This window comes from Phaseolus vulgaris, chromosome 2 (genome assembly GCF_051622355.1).
Source record: "Phaseolus vulgaris cultivar YP4 chromosome 2, ASM5162235v1, whole genome shotgun sequence".
Lineage (NCBI taxonomy): Eukaryota > Viridiplantae > Streptophyta > Magnoliopsida > Fabales > Fabaceae > Phaseolus > Phaseolus vulgaris.
Genome location: NC_143499.1, coordinates 48,518,088 through 48,536,902, shown reverse-complemented (window position 1 = coordinate 48,536,902; position 18,815 = coordinate 48,518,088). Strand labels below are relative to the sequence as shown.

Below are 18,815 nucleotides of genomic sequence, written 5' to 3'. Positions count from 1 at the left end.
TTCATGTGAAGTTACAGAATTGAAAAAATTAAGCAATGAAGTTTATATAATACAAAATAATGTACTTATAAGTGTGTAAACAACATTATCAGAAAATAAGAGAGACTCTTAACCAATAGGGTCTGTCTCAACATCTTTTATTCCCATTAGCGACCCGAAGAAGGTGTTGGAACACCGTACTTTTTTATTACAAACACTTCTACAATCATAAAAGACAAAACTTGAATTGATGATGGCCCATACTTGCATATTTAAGATGATGGCAGAGTCACTATTGTCAACCAACACATGCATGACGATTAATAACAGCTCCTAGGCAACATTTTGCAATAAAAGCACCACAATGCAATCTTCTGTAATTCCAGGCACACACATTGTACACATTAAAGCACGATGATCATAAAACATTGTCCTTATACCCTTTTTCATCCTCTTAGAGCTGCAATCCTAGCTGCTAGATCATCATAGTCAGGTAACTTAGGATGCACATGACGAGCTTCGTATGATCTAACTGGCTCAAATGTAGCAGCACGATTAAATACTTTCTTAACTTCCACTTCTCTCTGTTGTTCACGAGGAAGGGAAAGTGATCGTGATGCATGACTAACCATCTCTGGTGTCTCACCAGATCCATCTCCGCTTCCACTCTGCTGCAATTCCTTGGTTGAGTCATCCATTTGATGTGCATGGTGAATTTTAGAGTTTCTTTTTAATTTTTCTGGCACAAGGACGGAAGGCTTTTTGCTATAATGGATCAGCAATTTATCTATTATCCTTTCCTCTTCAGCATTTTGATACCGCTCATCATCAAACACAGCTTGCAGACCACCTCGTCTTGAATCATCTCGTCTCCTGCTTCTGCTCCTCGATTTTCTCTGAAGTCCAGAGTCTTCGTTAGAGGCATCGTAGTAACCTGGTGGTCGTGATCTTGAGTGCCTTCGCCTCATAGATCTTGGTTTTATTACAGGGACTTCTTCATCAGCATCTTGTCGAAATAAGATTTCTTTTTCACGACTCTGTTTGCTCCGTCTCTCGTGTCTACTGCCCTGCCAATCCTGGTCAGAACTATCCAAACCTATTTGAATCCTCTCCGTCACAGTAGTATCAGGCTTCTCATGTGCTGAATGATATGTAGAGAGGCCACCACTGTCGGTAAGTGAGGATATTATATTGGCTCCACGTGTGCTATTCTGCAGCTTAGAATTAGGTTGTTTAACATATGGAGGTGGAATGACATTACTGTAGCAGGACTTCAGTGCAGGTGTTTCATCCCTTTGAATATTTCTCTCGGATTTATCAGATGAAGGTAGGCCAACACGATTAACAGAGAATGGCTCCTTTGCATCATTAGTCTTGAAATGTGATCCGGCATGACTGGGAGACTTCCAGGCAATTGCAGTGCCCTGGTTTTCTCTTAGAGGGGTGGTATTCCCCCTACTAACTTCCAGCCTGGAATCACCTTCAAATTTTTCCTCTGTTTTCTTCTGAGGTAAAAGTTGAATTGGTTTTAGCTTACTACCTTGGTTTTCTCTTAGTGGAGTGGTATTCCCCCAACTATTGGGCCCTTTGGAACCACCTTCAAATCGTTCCACTGTTTTCTGCTGAGATGGACGTCCAATCGGTTTTAGCGTACTGCCCAGGTTTTCTATTGGAGGGTTGATATCCCCCCTACTATAATGCAGCTTGGAACCACCTTCAAGTTGCTCAACTTTTTTCTTCTGAGATGGCTGTCCAGTCAGCTTTAGCATACTAACCTGGTTTTCTCTTGGAGGGGTGGTATGCCCCCTACTATTATACAGCTTGGAATCTCCTTCGACTTGTTCCACAGTTTTATACGGAGATGAATGTCCTATCGGTTTTAGCATACTACCCTCCTTCCAATAGCCTCTGTCGCTCTTCTCAGTTGTAATCTCATGCCTTCCTGGATTACCATGGCCATCCCTTTTCTGAGGAACTTCCCGACCATTTCCAGGGAGTGTGGATTTAGACGGAAGATCACGTTCATGTCTGTTTAAGACTACAGCTTCCCTGCCATTCTGAAATCTCCATCCATCATTGGCAAGGTCACGATTTTTCTCTGACAAAACATCATTCCTTACTTCCCTTTGGGTAAAATCCTTGCCGTATGATGGTTTATCATGGTTAGACATACAAACACTGTGTCCCTGTACATCAAATAGTAACAATGTCACATACATTCTAAAAATTTGAAACAAAGTAAGAATGATCCGAGAATTCAAATTTTGAGAACGAAACTAGTATAAAGTAAAAAGGAAATGCAAAAGACAGCACCTGTACCGCTTCTGAGGATCTCGACATCCGCAATTTGAAAGCATTGGAGTCCCAGTTTATGAAAAACTCTGATGCAATCTCCTGCATCAAGCAGACCTTGTTCTCCAGTGTAGAAGACTTGAAATTCAAATTTGCAGCAAACTGATAATTTGAAATTTAGTCAATACAGGAAAACAGAAGAAGTCATCAATATTTAAAGTCTATAAATGAAAAATCACCTCTTGATTGACATAACATTCCATGGAATTCCCATATCTCTCCTGAAATATTTGTCTAAGGTCACGTAACTCTGGTAAATCAGAAAATCTTGCAGCACCAAACATCAGAGACGATACAGCCATCCTACATTCCTCCGGGCAACCACTGTAAAAGAAATGGAAGCAGTTATGTCATTAAGACATTCAACTTCTGAATTTGAGGAAAAAGATACAACGACTATCCAACCATAATAATTTTGAGACATTTGTGACAGTTACAGATGTCCAACCAATCATATTCGTCAACTGAATAAAAAATAAACATAACTCCACCCCCTTCTACATCCTAAACTGAATGCGTCATTTCATTTTGACCTGTTCATCTCACCAAAAACACTACAAAAGTTGCTTATTTGGTTGGGAAACCCGTATCTGTACCTAAAAAAAGAAAAAAATGCAGGCGCAAAGGCCAGAACTATGTTCAACCACACCAGAACAACTACACACATGTGAACCATTAGATGCACAATCATTATGGTGTAGTCAGTAGTGTTGGTGACCATTTTAAGGAATCACTTGCAGCATTGTAGATACAAATTTGGAAACCTTTTCCACTAAAATGATGCAATTTCTACAACTGGATTGTTGATCAGACACCGAGGAGAGAAAAGTTAATGAGGAATGACGATATCAGAAGAAAAAACACCGCTACCAACTCACTCATAATCCTCATCTACAGGGAAGCATGGTGTTTTATTTTGTCGAATGCACCTGTATCCGTTACGCAATGCATATCCCTACGGTACACTTAGTTACTTTTAAAAAAAAACTATAGGCGGCTTGAGTGTGACTTTAATCACACTAGGTGAAGCCAAGAGATAAATCTATATGTGCCCCTGCGTAGAACGACATTTTAAAAAAAACTAATTTGAGAGATTTTTTGTCTCCTAGAATTTCCATTCTTTTCTTCATTCAATCAAACTCAAAATACAAGTTTGAAATAAATTATTTTACCATAGTCAACATATATTTTATATTCTTCATTCATATTATTTCAGAAATATAGTAATGCATCCATGTTTTTTATTTATTTTTTAGTTCTAAATTTGCTGTATTTCGTGCATCATACATACCCATACAGTGGCCGAAATTCACATTAAATTTGTCAAAGCCAAAACAATTAGTCATAATTCCGAGTTGAAATGAGAATTCAAATGAAAAAAGGGAAATAGAGAAGATATCAATAGCAAAGCAGAAGTTCAAAACAAACGAACAAACTAATAATACCTCATCTTCTGCATCGCTGGGAGGTGCTTCAACACAAACTCACAGCATTGCTCAACGAAACCATAGCAAGAGGACAGTGTTAACTCAACCACGAGTCCTTCAGCCTGTTTAAACACCCCGCAACAAGACAAAACTAATTGAAAACGAGTTCATCAAACAAACAAGGCAATTTGTTCACACATTTAAAACTCTACTGCAATCCATCACTCGATGAAAACCAGCATCCTCAATAATCTAACGTTACAGAATCCAGAAACTGCGCAAAACAAAAACAAACGCAAAAGAAGAGAATCAATTACCCTTCCGTAGGCATTAATATCGAGACCGTTGAGCAATAGATCAGCAATATCCTTCTTCAGAAACTTCTCAGTCGCTCTTCTCTTCCTCCCTATCACATCAATCCGAGTCTTCGTCAATTTGATCAAGGATTTGCTGAAAACAAAAAGGCAGAAGAAAAAATCACGTCTATCGCAATGAGAAGCATAAACGCACTCTTAATTCTCAACACCTTTCTTCATCAACTAACAGCAATAAACAAAAAACAAAGCACACAGCAAGAACCATTTCGCGGTGAAGCCTCTCCCGAGTATTCCGTCCAACATGTTGGAAGTCCTTGGTGATGCGACTCAGTGAACTACTCGCTGTGGAAGTTCAGAACGCGAAATTCGCCATTGCTGAAACCTATTGTAGAGTAACGCGCACACCGTGTTGCAGTGAAAGAAGAGGAAGAAGAGAGAGAAAATATATAAATAACTGTATAAATAAATACATGCTAATAAATGAAAACAAATAGACAAATAAATGGAATTTAAGAAAACGATAGTATTTCTCTGCTACGACGATAATGACCTTTGGCAGTTTCAATAAAGACGCTGATTAATGCGAACGTTAGAAGGGTATTTTCGGTAGTTAGAGGAGTTTTGTTCGGCTGCAGAAAGAAATTTAAAAGTACAATGAAACTGAGTAGTTTAGCCACAGAATTTGGTGACACGGGAAACAATTGAACGGTGAGGATCTAAAGTGACTTGCTGAACTGGAATGCACATTACGATAAAGAAGGAGTTGTTGACAGAGAACGGGCTAAGGATTAAGAGCCGTTGCGTCACTCATTAGATTCTTAGTATTCAACTGTTTAAACTGAACCGGGAAATTCCACAAGGATGCACCTCTTATTTAAAGGGCTCTTATCAAAATTTTACTAATTTGTAGAATAAATTTATTAAAACACTAAAACCAAAAATACGAAAACAGAAATAATGGAAAAATAAATTACAATATAATAGAAGAAAATGAAAACGAAAACAAAAACAAAAAAAATAATAAAAGAGGGTGTAATATCATAGCAGAATATAGAAAGAAAATCAATTCCCATTAATGATAAAAAGTTAAATAAAATATTTATATATTGAAAATAAAATAGAGAAACAAATTCCCAAGTATAAAGTATTCTTTGTTGAGAGGTTACTTATATTTATTATTGTACTGGGCCAAGAGATTGGACCGAAAGCAAGGTGTGTTAAGCCGACCGAAAGCAAGGTGTACTAAGCCGACCGAAAGCAAGGTGTATTAAGCCGACCGAAAACAAGGTGTACTAAGCCGACCGAAAGCAAGGTGTACTAAGCCGACCGAAAGTAAACTAAATAACGAAAGAAATAAAATAGAATGGAAATTATTATTAAGCAAAAACCCATGAAACGGGGCCCAAATATGTAGGTATGTATAGTAAATGTTTAATACAAAAAGAAAAGGCCCAAATAACTTCTGGGCCCAATAAAAGAGTAGTATAAATAGAGGGTCATCCTGAGAGGTAAGGAAGGTTGAATTCATTTTAATATCCTGTAAAACTGAATCTAACTTTGGCATCGGAGCACCTTTCAGGTACGCACACCCATCTGTGAGAGGATGCCGAGACCAAAAACCGAAAGATCGAATGGAGTAAATTAAAGTTGACCGGGAAGTGTCAGTCAAGCAATTCAATAAAACGTTAAAGATTTTCAAACCAAATACAAACCAAGAACGAGTAAGCCAAAAGATCACACCGAGAAGGGAGTCCGGAAGCGAAGGCCGAGAGGTCAACAGGTGGAAGACGAAGACAGTTTGTTTCTAGGTCCTTGTAAGAACAATTATCGTATAATTTAGAACAAACATGTGATATTCTATAATTTAATGGTTCCCTTTTTTGAATAATCATTATTAGCTTAATAAAAGGATAATATATGTATTTTTGTTAAATGAAATGTTATACTTTCCTTAACAATAAAAAAAATAAAACATAAGATACTAAATAAGTGTTTATTCTATATTAGAAAAATAAATTAGTTTTCAACCATTAATTTGAACAAGCATGTTAACAGGCTTCACTGTACACAATAATATTTAAAATAATGAAAGCAAATTTCATTAATCTATTACCCACTTGATATGACAAATTAAAATTTAGTTTAATTAAATCCAATAAAAATTACAATATAGTTTCTCATTGTAGCTAAATAGTGGTAATAATATTATAATTTCCCACAGGCAAAGGTTAACTTGTTTGTTTTTAGTTTTACTTATCATTTTTTTGCAACACAAAATATAGATAAATAATATTATTTTCTTACTTTTTATTTGTCTATATCTTTGCTTGTTGTTTTTTTTTTCTTCTTTGCATATTTTTCCTTTGATCGTGAATACTGAAATATTATCTTATAAGAGTAAATCTAAGAAAATTTATAATCATGACTCCCTAATAAGATTAGATTCAGATTAAGAGAATAAAACATGGAGTTTTCCAAAGTAACAATAATAACATATACTTTCACAACTATTATGGCTATTTAATTACCATAAATTTCTTATAAATTATAAAATAATATTAAAAAAATTATTTTCATTTCTTTATATTTCAAAGAGTTATAAAACATGACACCTTTCTTATATGTCTAATCTCGGTATCCTTAGATCTTTCCTTGTGATTGTCATAAAACTTTAATTTGACAAATATGTCATGACAACTCACTACCAAAATGCACAGAAAACATTAAAACCAATTTGAATTGTTTCCCAAATTACATTAAATTATATTTATAGTAATACATCACAACATTTAGTTACCTTAAAAGCGAACACTCACAAAGTCACAATAACAATAATATCACCGAAGAATAAGGTAACAAATTGCAATCTCATTAAAAATCACAATTGCATCAACTGCCACTTGGGGAAGGTCAAAGAAACAAATTCAATAATAAAAACGTGCCAAATGAAATAAGAGTGGGACATGATAAGAAGAGAGGGCAATTTGTTTGCTTTAGTTAAGAGAAAATAAAATAATAGGTTTATCTCAATTTATTATTCTATTTTGAAAATATTTATGTGAAACCAAAAGTTTTCTTTTCTCAAGAATTAGAATAAAGGAATAAATGCAAACTCACGGGACTATGTACATACTTAATCAAATGATACCAGGTGTTAATTATGGTAAAATATCACATATTACCGTTAAAATTGTGTACAATAAATTTTAATTGATTTCGATATTTATAGATATATAATCAAATAGTAGTTATTGATTTATATTTAAATAAGATCTTACATTTTAAAATAAAATCAATAATAAAAAATTAAATTTTTAAATATAATTGAGTGAGTTGAAGGAAATGCATATGTGCTGATAAGTTGGTTGGTTAATTTAAGATTTATTCATATAGAACTATTTTATTGGGTATAATAAACTTTCATCTAGTCTATTTTTAGAATTTTTTTATGAATGAATATAGTTTACATATGTATCATTTTTGTTAGCATATAAGTTTTAGTCTAGTTCCTCACATTTCTGTATTTTATTATTTTTTTTAATAATATATTTTTTTCATGTGATGACAGATAATTGTTGTTGTTTGAGTTGTCTGCGTATGTTTAACATGAAATTTTTTATAAAAAGTAATATATATATATATATATAATTGAGTAAGTACTTTCATCTAGTCTATTTTTAGAATTTTTTTATGAATGAATATAGTTTACATATATATCATTTTTGTTAGCATATAAGTTTTAGTCTAGTCCCTCACATTTCTGTATTTTATTATTTTTTTTAATAATATATTTTTTTCATGTGATGACAGATAATTGTTGTTGTTTGAGTTGTCTGCGTATGTTTAACATGAAATTTTTTATAAAAAGTAATATATATATATATATATATAATTGAGTAAGTACTTTTATAAGAATTTTAGTTTAACAAATGAATAGTAAAAAATTTCAATGCACAAAATTTTAAAAATTATATGTATTTTTGCATTATAAGCATTTTTGTGTTCATATCTCTGTTGTTGTATCAATGTCGCAAAATGAAGCAACACCCAGTAGATGTTTGTACTCTGATCAAGGACCCTAAAGAACAAGTATTACCAGCAAGTCAGCAACACACATTGAAGCATGATTTATACAATTTTGTTCAATCAGCTTCACTTAGACTCCCGGTAATGGATATTGAGTAGTAAGAGCTTCAACTTTTCGACGCAAGCCTGAAAACTTATCTCCCAAAGGAAATTCAGGAGACAATACAAACTTCTAAAAGTCTTGGAGTTTCGTTCCTGACACCAAACTTTTTGGCTTTAAGACTTATTTGCACACCCTCATGAATGAGGTCTGCAATCTGAACAAATTCTTTCTCACCAAGTCCTCTTGTGGTCATTGCAGGAGCCCCAATGCGAATGCCCCCCAGGAACTAAGGCACTCTTATCACCTTTTAAAATTAGCACATGTCAGTAAGAATGGGGCATTTGTATCATGGAGAACAAGCATAGATGTCAAAATGATGCATGCAAGAAACAAGAGTCTTACCAGGCACTGAATTTTTGTTGAGGGTAATGGAAGCCATGTCAAGAATTTTCTCCACTCGAGCACCATCAATACCCTGAAAGATGTGATGTTACTTAAAAAGAAATATGTCCAAGGTACTAAGAGAATCATACATCAACATACAAAAACATTTAAAGTGTCTTTCCACGTAGAAAAACATGTCAGAAATTTACATTGAAATTAAGGAGTATGAGAAATTTTGGCCTTCCTACCTTATTTCCATAGTGGATAAGGTATCTTCTCCATAAGAGCACAGGATCCATGCACCTGAGTTAGAATAGTTAAAAGAAAAGTAATAAGGGACATTACTAATTTACCTATAGACCAGGAAAAACAGCATTGTTAATGGCAGACTCCAGATCAACCCCATGCATACAATCTTTCTTGAAGAATATCATACCACCTCTTGGACCTCTTAAAGACTGGGAAAAAATATTTAACAAATTAAGTGACAGGTGCATCAAGTATAACAAAGAAAGGTATTTACTTTAAAGCTTCAAGTAAGCGATGCATGAAGTTTGTACAAAAATATACAAGTTCTCTTAAATTCATTTCAAATGCAAAGGTACATAAGTGTGACATAAATATCTCAAGGCAAACCTTGTGGGTTGTGGTGGTCACAATATCACAATACTCAAAGGGATTAGCGAGTACAGATGCAGCAACGAGCCCACTTATATGAGCCATATCCATCATAAGAAAAACACCTATTTCATCTGCAATCTTCTCATGTATAAAAGGTGTAATTAGCTTTCTGTTAAGAAGAAAACCATATATAAATAGAGGCTGAGCAATATATAATTCCAGAAAATGCATGAATAGAAACTATACTTTTCTCATGGGAGGTAGTCAATGTCCCGGGGATAAGCACTAGCACCAGCAGCAATAATGATTTTGCAGTGTATACTGCAAAATTAGCTGGAGAACCAGATAATGGTTGAACATTAACACCCCACTTATTTCCATCTACACCAAATGCAGCCACTGCCCTTTCTTGACATAGGGTTTCAAGCTCATCAATGTACTCATTGCCACCATAATACCTTAAATGTATAACGAGGTTTCAATCTATGAAATTGCAGGAGTGGAAAAGGAAATATGCATTCCATAGTATTCTTACAATTCAATATTTACTTTAAACCTCTGAAAAACTGTTTTATGAAATTTCCAATTCTTTGAAAACGAATAACCATACACATTTTCAATATTCTCATTTCCTAAAAACAAAACCAGGATACCATTTGCAATTGCATGGTCTAGGAAGCTACTCCCATCACCTAACATTTGCAATTGCATGTGATTTCGATGGATAAAAGAGATCATTATTAGTCATAAATTCAAGTAACGGTATAAAAATCAGAGTGAAGGTACAGAACACCAAATCAGAAAAATGATATAGAAACAAATATTTTAAACTCAAGAACTACTCTATTATTGCAAGAGAGATTTGGTCAACCATAAGTCAAGCATCTCATGCACAGTTGTTGACATTGTTACAAACATATTACTTGATGTTCACCCACAAACAGAGTGTCGTTTTTAAAAACAACTGTCACACATCTAGAATAAGTGCAGAAGGAAGAACAAGAAACAGAAATGATCAAACACTCACAGATACAAAAAAAAATGGAATATATCTAGCAGGTAGCAACCCTTTACATCAAAAAGGCAAAAATAATACTAGCCCTTCGCACAGGACAAGTTTCCAATAAAGAATTTAACTAGAATGCACAAGCAATAAGTAAATTTTAACAGTAGGACTCAATTACATATTGATATTATTGCATGTGGCTGCGTTGTAAGTATATCCAATATAATTTCTAATTAATTCACAATATAACTGAGAGCGCATAAAAATCAAACTCTTGAATCGGATGGTAAATTACCAATTACCTCCAATTTGAGGCACCGCGAAAGACAAAGATGACGTGCTCCCAGTGACTAAACCTCCTTCAACATGAGATGCTTTGCATGGCTTCACATTGAAGAACTTTAATTGAGGCACAAACCCGTTATTATTCCCATACCCTTTTGCAGGGAAAATCACCTCCTTGTTCCAAACAGGTTGTTGCAAAGAACCCATCATTGCACTCGCTTGCATCTTTGTCTTCTGAACTTACACCCTACATGGGTAAACAAAATCAAGATTACTAAAACAGCATGCTACAGAAATTGCCATAGGAAAAGAATGGAAATAATACATCAAAACATGACTCGGTATTGTTTAGTTGAAAACTGGGGCAGTACCAAATAAAGCTGAAACCAAAATCAACCACCCATCAATCAATGAATTGCATAGTGACGTTGGATAACCACAGCCAAAAAATCGATACAAAAAGGAAGGTCCTAAACATTATCGTGAGGGTTGAAAAGGTACAAAAGCAGAGTGGCACAAAACAGAGGCAATAGTAAAATGGCGATAATAAGTAGAGGGATTGAATGTAGCATGGAATGGGAGAAGAGGGAATAAGAGGGAGCAACCTTATGGCGATGAAGAAGAGAGTGGTGAGAGGAGTCTGTGAAAATACGCGGCGAAAAGAGAGAAAGAATGCGTATTTGGCTTTAGAAAAGGGACGGAACCGAAATGCGACAAATAGACTCTTTCTTCGGGCACTTCCTTATCTTCTTATCTCACCTCCATACATTTTCGAATTTTTTCGAATTTCTAAAAAATTCTCAAGTCAAAAATTCGTTTTTCAAAATTTATAATTAGTTTTTGAATTACATAATTTAGAAGTTTTTTTTTAAATAATTTTTTGAATTACATAATTTGAAAACTATTCTATAGAGGTGATATAGGAATAATAAAATTGTATTTTCATATTGTGTATGAAAGTGATAGAACGTCCATCAAATATATTTGACTCGATCCCGCAAACATTATCGAGTTGGTCACTATTAAATATAAAAATATAAATATCAATAAAATTGTATTAAGTTTGACCTAATTAGGGTTACAGCAATGATGTCTTGACAAGTCAAATGCGTTTAAGAGAGTATAAGGTTATAATAATTGATTGATTTGGATTTGTGGCAAGAGTAAGATAATAGCAATTATGATATGAGTAATATTTGTTGAGCGTTCTGTATATTTTCTTCCTCTAGATTCTTATTTCCTTATGCACTTTTATCTGCTTCGTTGTGTGTGTCTATATCTATTAATCAATGAAACTTTGGGTTGGCTCTGTGGTTTGGTTTTTGATATCGGTTATTCTCAAATTTGGAAAATACTACCTAATGCCCTTAAAGAATTAAATAAGGAAAGTGTAGCAATACACTCCTTTTTTATTTACAAACAAATTTCCCTATGTCAGTGTCAGCAAGACCCTTGAATACTTAGTCCTTAATGACATCCTACGCAAAGTTTTAGCTAGATAACTTATGCTTAATGGTGATTTATGTGTTGTCCCTAAGTAAGGATGAAAATGTGGGACAAACAGGCTTACAGTCCACTAGCAAAAGTGCATTCGGTAATTCAACCCGTTGATCTGAGAGGCTGGCCCGTTGACCTTTAAAAAAAAACAAGTGTTTTATCTAAATTGAATTATTGATGTTTGATGTTTAAAATGAGAGAATATTGATGTTTGATATTTTATATCAATAGCAAACATAAGTTTATTTTTTTATTCAATTTTTTTATAATTATTGAATTTTTATATTCAATTGTTCAGTAGGAATGAAAAAAATAGTAAATATTTTGATTAAATCCTTTATATTCAATTTTTTTATAATTATTAGATTTGTATATTCAATTTTTTAATAACAAAATGTAACAAATATTTTTATTGATTTTTCTTTAAAAAAAAAAACTTACACCAGCTGATGACTCGCAGACCTACGGACTAACCCTTATACAGGACATGATAAAAAATCAATCCACATTCATTACTCAGAACAGACCACAAGTGAAACAAACTTATGTGAAACGGATAAATCCGCATTGTAATAACTAACCAGATTACCTAAGTGAAATAACGAAATAACTGTTCTCTCTAGTTTCCAGATTATGAATTATAGATTGCTTTAGTATATATTCTAGTTATTGTAGATGAAAAAAGTTTGGAGGATGTAAGAATATGAGTGATATGGTAGAAGAGGAAATTAAAATAATACGTGTTGGTTGACTCAGAATTATGACATAACACATGTGAGAACCAATGATCAGATGAGAACTTATTTACTTTTCAAACTCTTTGTTTGTTAAACATAACTTTTCAAACTCTTATTTGTCATGCCTGGCCCAAACAAGAAAAGTTTCATTTTTTTTTCTATTTTGTACCTGGCTACAAATTAGAGGCCACAGAAAGAAAACCTCGAAACAGAAAAGTTGTTAACTAACCCAGTCACCCATTTATTTCTTTTATTTAGGTGGAACAATATATAATATAGACAAAATTATCAAACTTTACACTTACTACAAATGTTGTTAAAGTTTAATTATTTTTTCATTTAAAAAAAAATCAAGGAACTTAACATTATCTTCTTCGACTATACAACTTTTAGTATCTGATAATTACACAACTATAAAATTAGTATATTAGCAATTTTAATTTAGAAATACATAGCAACTACAAGGACCAAATTAAAACATTTATTACATATTAAATTTTAAAATATTGAGAAAAAAATTTAAACTATCAATTTTAAATATATTTTAAGAAGATGTGATATAATATAATATTATCATTATTTAGAGACTAGAATATTTTTTTGGTATTTATATATATGGCTACTACCTGATTTATTATATTTTGTTTTCTAACTTGATTTTAATAAAATTGGGTGTTAAATTAATTTCAATAAAATTAGTTGTTAAATTAGTTTACATATAATTGATTGTTAAATTAGTTTTTATATATTTGATTATTAAACTAATTTTTATTCATTGGTAATTAAATTGATTTGTGAATGAAAATTTAAATTTGTATTTAAAGTTAGCTAGGTTTTAATTACTTATTATTATTATTTTACAAACTAATAAATTAGTTTTTAAAATATTTTTTTTAATGATGATTATTCTATTTCATTGGTATATAAGTTGGTTGTAAAAGGTTTTCTACTTTTTTTTCTTGGATATCAAGTGAGATCTTCCTAATTTTATTATTTTGTTTGTTTGATATTTTTTACCTTAAAAAAATGTATTATTAATTTAGTTTACATCTAAGGTCACATTAGCTTGAGAGTGCAAATTTAAATTAAATATATATGACTAGTCACTATATGGACGATTTAAATTCCAGCACATGGAGGAAATTGTTGGAGATCCCATATCGTGTAAAAATTATAGTCTTTCATAATATATAAGTAGGTGCAAACCTCACCTCATTGAGTCGGTTTTATGAGGTTAAGTTAGGCTTAAAGCTCACTTCTTAATATGATATTAGAGTCATTTTAATATGATATTAGAGTCATTTCGAATCTATTCTAGCGAGTATTTGTTGGATTTATCAGGCCGTTATCGGATAATAAGTTTGATCGATCATATCATATATATATTTATTTATATATATTTTTTGTATCATATATAATTTATTATCTGATAATTGTAATTATTTTCTGCGTTTTTTGTTTGTACTATTTTTCAGAGAAAATTAAAACATACGATGGACAATTCTCTGATAGTAAATGCTCCATTTCCATAACTGGACTGGAATATGAATACACAAAACATCTATATTAGTATACCTATTACGCTTATTTTTATTATTTCATCAACTATGACACATGCGAATTCTTTCATGGTTGAAAAAAAGAGTCTCTTAATAAAACAAAACAAATTTATGTATATTTATAGTTTAATAGAAACACGCAGTTAACTTGATATTTTTTTTATAGACTAGTATCTTTGTATCATACACATAATTTTAAATTTATGTAATAAGAAAACTAAAATAAAGGTAGTGGAAAGAATAAAAAATGTGAGGAAAATGTATAGTATTGATATGGTGGTAAAAACCTTTCTTCTCTTGTACCAAAATGTCTCATTGAGTTTTAATAAGAACTAAACAGAAAATAAAATACTGAAATGTATTTTTCAAATGAATATATAATTTGACGAATATAATTTTAAAATAGAAAATATTATTTTTACAACTGCATTCCTAAAGATACCAATTTATAATTATAATTTGGCAAAAAATTACTTCAATTTAGAATTTTTTTTTTCTTTTCAGTTGTAATCTCGTGCAAGTTGTGAAAATACTAAGGCTGTTAAAATAAATGTGAAAAGCATGAGGCATGAAAGGATACAAATATGAACTCTAATTCATCTCTTCCTCATATACTTTGGTTTTTCCTTTTGCATTTACAAGATGTGTTTTGAAGTGATTATAACATAAATACAACATATCCATTCATACACAGAGGAGAAATACCTTTTGTTAGGTTATAGACTTGGATTCAATTTAATGGATGGTTGATCGTTACTCGAACTTTGACTGGATAACCTCTCAATGGCCTACGCTAAAGGCTGGGGGCATGTAGAGTGATGGGCCTGGACCTGATGTATGATATATGAATTGTGATTCAATCTTTAATGGCAGAGGACGTTCATACATTAAGTATCATGTGTTAATTAGACTTAATCACCATTAATGGCTCAATAAAGACATAATCGGATTGTGTAGGATATGACCAATATATATCAGAGGAAACATCAACAAGGGGATCTATCTTTCACACACTTATCCTAGACCACTTGAAGAGGTTCTAGGACTAGGTTACAACTCTGTCTACATAAAGGATCATTTAATACACAACACAGGGGAGGAGCTCCTCTCGTTTTCGAAGGTTGAATCACTAGAGCTTGCAGGGAGACCACTACTAAGAGTTCATCCAGATTTCAACCTACCTCGAGTTGGCTAGAACACTTTGATACACCGATTGATTATATTTTAAAAATTCCTTGATTATATATTTTGTAAACAATGATTACAACGAGGTTAGAATCTATAAACTCATGCATATTATCCAAATCTCTTATGACTACTGATTTCCACTCAAAACTATTAAATGTAGTGTGGGGAATTTTGGATGGTGCATTGATGAACACAAGATCTTACGTGGTCTTAGCAGCTTTCAAGCAATGTTCAATATCTTCTGCAATCCTCTTTGCATCAATGGATGCTCCAAGAAGACCACGATTAGTGAAACCCACTGCATACAGTCCATTCTTTCCTTTCCATCCATTTGGGAAATCTTTCCGAGGCAATCCATCCTTCTCACAAAACATCTCACTCTCCTGCTCACAGCAAATATTTCAAAATCCCAATCATTGTACCTTAATTGCACTACCATTTCATTCATATTAAGGATTGTTTAGTGAGGTGTTTTATTTATATGATTTGTATAAAGATTAGATAACTGAAATAGTTATGTTTATTCATTTCTTTTTACTGATGAAAAATAATCACCACATAAAAAAAAGTTAGCTAGTGTTGAAGGAAGCACCTTCAACCAAGTGGGTACATTGCTTTTGTAACCAGTCGCCATAATGATTGCATCGAAATTCTCTGTTTTTCCATCCACAAACTCCACCTTCTGTTGTGCTAGTTGTTTAATTCCGGGACAAACCTATACATATGGTTGGAATCAATAAAAGAGAAACAAAATTGGGAAAAGGAAAATTTGTTTGACTATGACAAGAACCAAAGTAGATAAAATAATTTGGATTTGATTTGGACAGGGAAGATTATCTAGCCTTAATTTTTCCACTTCTTATGTGAACAAGTGTGCCAACATCCAAAACTGGGGTCTTGTCGTACAAGTTCTTGAGCTCTAGAGGGCCAATTTTGGGACGGTGAAGTCCAAATTGAGCTGTGTCCCCAAGAATGAGGTGTGACATTAGAAGTAAAAATTTATCCACCAGGCGTATAGGGAACCACTTAAGCAAGCACATTGATAAACCAAAAGTTGATTTCCCAAACATTTGCTGAGGTAAGATATGCACCTGTGGTGAAAACAAAGTATCTTAAAAGTTGATTAAGAAACCTTTTAGGAAAATTAGAGACACAAGAGTAAACAACATACTATGAATTAAAGATTTTGGGTTGCTGACCCTGTAAACACAGTAATAATATGAGTGTAGAGAGTTGTTTAATTATAAATTTTCATAAACAATAAGTTTGTTTACTTTTATGATGGATGTTTATCAGATGATAAGTGTGAAGTTTACTAACCGTATCTCTAACCACAAGGGATGGAAGAGCATTGTGGTTGCAGAGATCTAAGCAAACTTCCATGCCTGAATTCCCACATCCAACCACCAAAACCTTCTTCCCACAAAACATACTTCCACTTTTGTATGAGCTAGTGTGTAAGATAGGCCCTTCAAAATCACTCATTCCTTCAATTTGTGGCAGGAACTCCTCAGCATTCTCTCCAGTGGCTACTATGAGCCACTCACAAACATATTCTGTCTCCTCTTTTTTGATGTCTTGAGTCTTGACCCTCCAACAGCCACATCTGTGATCATATTTGGCACTAACCACTGTCTTGCTTAAAGTGGGTTTGATGTCAAAATGGTTGGCATAGGCCTTCAAGTAGGCCAAGAATTGTTGCTTGGTTGGATAAGAGGGAAGGTGTTGGGGGAATGGCATTAGAGGGAGTTGGCAGAATTGCTTAGGGAGATGAAGGCATAGACGGTCATAAGTCTTCAGCTCCCACATTGAAGCTATGCAATCAGCCCTTTCAAGGTTTAGGCTTGGAATGCCTTTCTGTTTAAGACATGCTGCTGCAGCAAGCCCAGAGGGTCCAGCACCCACTATCACTGGTCCTGTCACAACAACCACCCTTCTCATTTTACCCATCTTTACCTCAACATAATCATGGACCCTTTTTCCTTCCACTTCCTTCAAGTACTCCATCAAAACCATAAAAGGGTGAGAGGGGAGAAAGTGTTGTAATTTCCACAATTTGAAGTCTCAATAAGCTTCAAAGGCTGCACATAAAATCAAGGTCTTAAATTGCAATTGCAGTTTTGTCGCAATCCTTGGTATTGTGAAAAGTTGTGGACAAATGTAGCCACAATTGTGATCACAATGTGGTCGCTGGACACCTAAAAAATCTTGATGTTGCGGCTGAAATCAGAGCCTTGAGTCAAACAAAAGCATGTTAATGCTTTGTGTGAAGATGAAAGTCACATGAGCTAGAGTATGGTTTGATTGATGAGAAGATGAAATGAGGGTGTGATTTGATTTGCTTGAATAAACTGAGTTTGAAGTTTGGTTTTGTTGAATGGATTTGAGAAAGCAGGAAGCAAACAAATAGACACAAGTTAAAGGGATTTTGTATTGGTTTGGATTTGATGTATACATGTATGTATGTATGTATATATATTTGTTTTAGTGACTGCTGATTAGTGGTAAAGGAGTTTGGTTTATAAGTGGACATGTCCATGCTAATTTAAAGCTAATAAGAAACCAACTCTCATCTTCCAATAAAACCAAATACACAAACACATATTCGGAGTGGACAAAATTTTGGTCTTATTAAGCACAAACATTCACTCAGATCCTGCAGCCTTAACTCATTATAATACAAACACATTTTTTATTATAATTTTCAATTATAAACATTCCTCTCTCAATTCATCATCCAATTGCTCATAAAAATTAGAATTATTTATATACAGATGTTTGAAAATCACACGACTAAAAATTATAATATTTTATTTTTTATAAATAAGTGTAAATTTTAATTTTATGAAATTAAATTAAACTTAAAATTATATTTATATCACATATAGCGACCCGAGCAAGGTTTAAGTTTTAAGAAAACTTTTTCTTTAATATAAAACAAACTTTATTTAATATATGTTAATTTTAATTATAAAAAAAAAGAGTAGTTTTTTATTTTTCTCTTTTAAAAATGTGATGATGACTCTAAATATACCTGCCAAAGCTGGATTGCATGTGGTGGATTAAAGCGACAACCAACTTGAAACTAATACCTTCAAATTGTATAGCTTAAGAGACGTATAATATTGATTTACAAATTTTAAGATTATGATGTAATAAGAAATTACCTTTAAATATAAAATTTAACATAATTATCACACAAAATTGCTATGCATAACAACTACTGTAAAAACAAAAAAAAAAACTCAAAATTGTACAGAAATATAGAGCTATGATAAGAAGATTATTCCAACTAGAATTATGATAGTGACAGTGGATAATGAAGTGATTTTGA

At 32.9% G+C, this 18,815-nt stretch overlaps 2 protein-coding genes and 1 pseudogene across 6 annotated transcripts; all 3 read right to left on the bottom strand.

The window, feature by feature from the left end:
- Positions 1–19: 19 nt before the first annotated feature.
- Positions 20–4,571, bottom strand: LOC137812878 (uncharacterized). The gene is made up of 6 exons (XM_068615112.2): positions 4,338–4,571; positions 4,076–4,208; positions 3,777–3,880; positions 2,511–2,655; positions 2,293–2,433; positions 20–2,165 (listed from the first exon to the last, which is right to left on the bottom strand). Exons 1-6 carry the CDS (start codon positions 4,376–4,378, stop codon positions 426–428), a joined length of 2,304 nt encoding a protein of 767 aa, XP_068471213.2. The 5' UTR covers positions 4,379–4,571; the 3' UTR covers positions 20–425.
- A 3,463-nt stretch (positions 4,572–8,034) lies between these two features.
- LOC137809547 (serine hydroxymethyltransferase 3, chloroplastic-like) lies at positions 8,035–10,725 on the bottom strand (annotated as a pseudogene). The gene is made up of 5 exons (XR_016518912.1): positions 10,511–10,725; positions 9,456–9,667; positions 9,225–9,347; positions 8,607–9,046; positions 8,035–8,508 (listed from the first exon to the last, which is right to left on the bottom strand). The product of XR_016518912.1 is annotated as a serine hydroxymethyltransferase 3, chloroplastic-like (transcript).
- LOC137812882 (indole-3-pyruvate monooxygenase YUCCA2) lies at positions 8,035–17,927 on the bottom strand. 4 transcript variants are annotated; one of them, XR_016518911.1, is made up of 10 exons: positions 16,802–17,927; positions 16,324–16,572; positions 16,074–16,196; positions 15,686–15,864; positions 10,511–10,747; positions 9,456–9,667; positions 9,225–9,347; positions 8,837–9,046; positions 8,607–8,679; positions 8,035–8,508 (listed from the first exon to the last, which is right to left on the bottom strand). XR_016518911.1 is itself a non-coding variant. In XM_068615118.2 (5 exons), the coding sequence occupies exons 1-5, from the start codon at positions 17,495–17,497 to the stop codon at positions 15,087–15,089; spliced, it is 1,284 nt and encodes a 427-aa protein (XP_068471219.2). In that variant the 5' UTR covers positions 17,498–17,927; the 3' UTR covers positions 14,879–15,086. The 4 variants fall into 4 exon arrangements, 3 of the variants coding, with proteins under 3 accessions (XP_068471219.2, XP_090155322.1, XP_090155323.1); XM_068615118.2 differs by lacking the exons at positions 8,035–8,508; positions 8,607–8,679; positions 8,837–9,046; ... (1 more) ...; positions 9,456–9,667; positions 10,511–10,747 and adding an exon at positions 14,879–15,123; XM_090299196.1 differs by lacking the exons at positions 8,035–8,508; positions 8,607–8,679; positions 8,837–9,046; ... (1 more) ...; positions 9,456–9,667; positions 10,511–10,747 and having other exon boundaries at positions 15,508–15,864.
- Between the last annotated feature and the right edge of the window lie 888 nt (positions 17,928–18,815).